This window comes from Physeter macrocephalus, chromosome 16, assembly GCF_002837175.3.
Source record: "Physeter macrocephalus isolate SW-GA chromosome 16, ASM283717v5, whole genome shotgun sequence".
Lineage (NCBI taxonomy): Eukaryota > Metazoa > Chordata > Mammalia > Artiodactyla > Physeteridae > Physeter > Physeter macrocephalus.
Genome location: NC_041229.1, coordinates 8,059,163 through 8,063,499, shown reverse-complemented (window position 1 = coordinate 8,063,499; position 4,337 = coordinate 8,059,163). Strand labels below are relative to the sequence as shown.

General features: G+C 41.3%; 1 protein-coding gene across 1 annotated transcript; it reads right to left on the bottom strand.

Moving 5' to 3' along the window:
- Positions 1 to 1,573: 1,573 nt before the first annotated feature.
- Positions 1,574 to 2,686, bottom strand: PATE2 (prostate and testis expressed 2). The gene is made up of 3 exons (XM_007118073.2): positions 2,668 to 2,686; positions 2,071 to 2,199; positions 1,574 to 1,710 (listed from the first exon to the last, which is right to left on the bottom strand). Exons 2-3 carry the CDS (start codon positions 2,186 to 2,188, stop codon positions 1,574 to 1,576), a joined length of 255 nt encoding a protein of 84 aa, XP_007118135.1. The 5' UTR covers positions 2,189 to 2,199; positions 2,668 to 2,686.
- Positions 2,687 to 4,337: the final 1,651 nt, after the last annotated feature.

Genomic DNA, 4,337 nt, shown 5'->3' with positions numbered 1-4,337 from the left:
CAAGGGGGAGGGGGGTGGGGAAGGGATGGGTTGGGAGTTTGGGATTAGCAGATGCAAACTATTATATATAGGATGGATAAACAACAAGGTCTTACTGTATAGCACAGGGAACTATATTCAATATCCTGTGATAAACCATAATGGAAAAGAATATGAAAAAGAACATATATATGTATAACTGAATCACTTTGCTGTACAGCAGAAATTAAAACAACATTGTAAATCGACTATACTTCAATAAAATGTTTTAAAATATATGTTGCTTCCCTAACTCAAAATACCCGTGTTACATAGGCTTTTCCAACCTGCCTGCCTATTTTGAAAAAGTTATCTACATGTCTTTCTTCATCCCAGCTAAAATCCCAGATGAGAATTCCTCAGGAAGGATTGTATTTTCAGGCACAGACAAAGGCAGAGAGTACACCAAACTCTTCAAGTAGAGGGGTAATTGTTTTACTGTAAGAATTTCATGTGGCATAGTAAGGGAGAAAAATGATCGTGGAAATCCAGGACCAAGAACTGCAGTAAGCTTCATTCACAAGGAGAGAAATGCCAGGGTTATTCTATACCCAGGGAAGCTTCACCACCTTGGCCACAGGTGGGTTGTTTCACCACCAACGCTACTCAGTTTCTCTCTATTTGTTTCATTCCGTGTCACCTGCATCTCTTCCCACCCCCACTAGCTTCTGCTATATCATCCCTTCTGTTTACTCATAACTGCATCTTACATAGCACACTTTGTAACTGGAACACTACCACATGGCATCTCTATACATTCTATTATCTTCACCTGCTTTATTATCAACAGTTTTTTCACATTCTTATGAGAGGAGACTGACCAGCAATGCTGGCACAAGGTTTCCATTTCCAATTTAATAACCTAGTTCAACCACGTGCTACCTGGCTACCTGGCCAGGAAGGGCCATGATAACTCCACCCACACCAAATTGTTTCTCATATCTTAGTTTCCACAAACTGAAATGCCCCTAAAATTTTTCTTGATGCCTCATCCCTTTGCCTGTCCAGTTTTTTCCTGGCCTGAGATTCCTCCTAAGAGCTCTACCAGAGAAAGATGGGGCTCATGTTGCCAGCAAATTGGGAAACTGGAGTTAGTCTTCTTTTATCTCCATAACCCATGGGCAAAAGGAGAGTGCCAGGTGTCAGAGCTAATCAAGAGAGAATCCCAGCCCAGAGGGGTGGGTATGGACAAGGATTAAGTATGATCACAGAATTCCCAGGACGAGCGTGGGATTATTTTGACCCAAGTCTTTGCATCTCCATACAGGAGATAACAAATAACCAATTTAAAACCCAACACTATTCATGGCAGCACCATCATAAGAAAACCAAAACGCTGTGCGCGGGGATTTGCAAAAATTCCGTCGAGTGCTCCATCATTAACGAGAATCAGTTATCTCCTAGTAGCCTCATTATGACGGCTACTCTTCACTACCAGTTGGCTTTCTCACTCTCTACCATTGGTTAGAAGTGAAGAACAAAATACAGGTTTGGGGGAAAAGATAAAGGGGATGGTGAGTTGAAGAATAATCAAAAATCCAGGAGAAATGCAGAACTAGACTCCCTCAGGGAGGTTGCAATAGTTTTTATGTTTGCAACAGATGAGCTCTGTCCTCTTTTCAAAACTTAAGAAGTTGATGTCCTCACAGTCGGTCATACATGACAGTTTTGAATAAAAATACATACTCCGCCCTGAGGAGGTGAAAGAAAGGGAATATAACTGTAATGACTCTGTTTTCTCCTACCATATTCCTAGGAATAACCTCTTTTCAGAGACTCACTGATTTTTCTCTAGACCCAAATGAGCTAAAAGACAGAGTCTATCAATTACTGACCCAGAGAGTGGATTTTATTTCCAAACTTATAAGGAACATTCACCTTTCCTTTCCTCAATGCTGTCTTAAGGAAAAGTCCGTCTTTGCCCTACCCTCTGCAGGACCACCCCATCCTCACCCATACCACTCACCCATGTATTCCATGGACAAAAGCAGGTAACTGTCTCTTAGGGGAAAAAAGATGGTTGTTTCTCAGTCACTTTATACCCAACACTACCTTTTCTGGTAAGTAAGTAAATGTTTTCAACAGCACAGGTCTGGTGGTACTTCAGGGTGCAGGACCTCATGCCTTCATAGCATATCCCAAGATGATATTTTTTACATTTATAACACATCGTCGAAGGCTCTGCCAGACACAGAAAGAGGTGCTTAAAGGATGCAGTATGGAGAAGGTTCTCCAGGCCTGGGGGCTTCCCAAAAGGAACTTACTGTTGACTAGTGGTTCCCAACTTTTCTCGGGACCCTGATCCCTTTGATAACCTTGTGAAAGCTAACTTATACAGACATAAATCAAATATTGTATATAATCTCAAAAGGTTGGAGTTCCTGTAAAATTTATCTATGGTCCCCAAGTAATGAACCGCTTATCTAGCCTAATGATTTTGTCCAGTAATGGGGAAATGGAAGCAAAGACAGGGATTTTAGCTTCCTTACTCCACGAAATGGACTAAATTGGTCTGGGAGAAGATCAAACTCCTAGGATTCTATAGTAGGAATGGATAACAGCTCTCTCAAAAGATGGAGGGGAAGGTTTACTCCAAAAATGTCACCAATAACCTTTTTACCAAGGACTTTAGACAAGCTGTGGTCGTACCTATCAGATGTTCACGAAATTCACCTGTGAAAAGAAGAAGTTTCCCTGTCATAATCGCACCTGCATTGGCCAAAGCCCCAAGAGCCAATTCTGGAAATTTCTCCTCCCCCAGCATCTTCCCATCTCTTAATCAACAACCAACCCTTCCTCTGTCTCCAGGACTTACCCTTACTCATGCAGACCAGAAAGACTATGCACAGCAGAAACAGAACAAACATCCTGGGACTTTGGTCATGTGCAGTTGCCTGTGGAAGGTACTGGTTGATCTCCCCCAGTGTTCTGCCCTTGGGCTAGTCATCTAAATCATATAATCGTAAAATTTCAGTGACGAACAGTACCTCAATGTTCCCAGAACCAACCAACACCAACTGGAGTCTCAATGCCCCTAAGGTATCTATTTTAAAATTCTCCTCAATGATGAATACACACACACACACACACACACACACACACACATATATTCTTTATTCATTATTGTATAGCTCAGCCTTGCGCTCTGCAAGTAAAGTCAAATTTTTTTCACACATTTTAACACATTATTATTAATGTGTTTTTAATAATACATTTTATTATTAATGTATTATTAATGTGGGATAATTATCCCACATTAATTATTTAAAAATAATTAATATTTTTCAGATATCTCAAGACAGGATTTGGACAGCTTAGTTCCTTTTAGCTCTCTTCACTAATCTCAGAATCATCTCAGATTTGTCTTTGTGCTTAGACTGAAGCACCAGGAATTAAGTTCAGGATTCCAGGTATAGTCTGAATGTGGGGGAAACACTGAGTGTCCCTTCTGTGGTGTAGGAAAGGGACGTTTCAGCAGAAAGGTGAGATGTGCCTAGTTTGCCTTCAGGTGTTATTAACTAATTCATGCATTTTTTAAAGTAAATATTTTCTACACACATACCAAATGCCAACATCACAAAAAGAGAAGTCACCAAGCGAGCCAGGCCACTAATCTGTGGCCTCACAAAGACTTGAGTCTAGTTAAGGAGACTACAAGTACATCAAGCACAGTTGGCTATGGGGGCCTACATGAGAGACCTTCAAAGTTGACTGCCTGACCAGGGAAGGCTTCCCTGAAGAAGGGATAGTTGAGCCGGACTTTGAAGGCTAGTGATGTGTTAGCTAGAAGAAGTGAATAGGGACAGGCACCCAAAGGAACAGCAAATGTCAAAATACAGAGATGTCAGGCAACCTGACACACTGGGATGAGAGCTGGTCATGTGGTTCTAGAGACACGGATGAGCAAGAAACTCAGAGAGATGCACCTTGTTGGAGGTGATGGCATATGGGTAAAGAGAGGGGCTCAAGGGGACAATGCACTGCACTTGTTGCTGAGATTACTTCGTCCCAAGCACATAAAATGGGATCTCTTGCTCACTATCTGCAATTGCAAGACATCAATGAAAAGAGTCATTTTTCCCAGGGCTGGAAAAGACATTGAAGTACCCACTCCTTTGTACCAATACTGAATTCTAGAAAGGACATCTCCCTTTATCCCAAACTTAAGTTTGGTACACACATGGGTTCAGATCCTGGCTCTGCTGCTTGCCAACATTGTGACTCTGGGTGAGTTACTGACGTTCAGAATAATTTTCATCATAGGATTGGTATTAGTGGTATATTAAAGTCTGTGAAAAGAGAAAGCTCATATTTGTTAA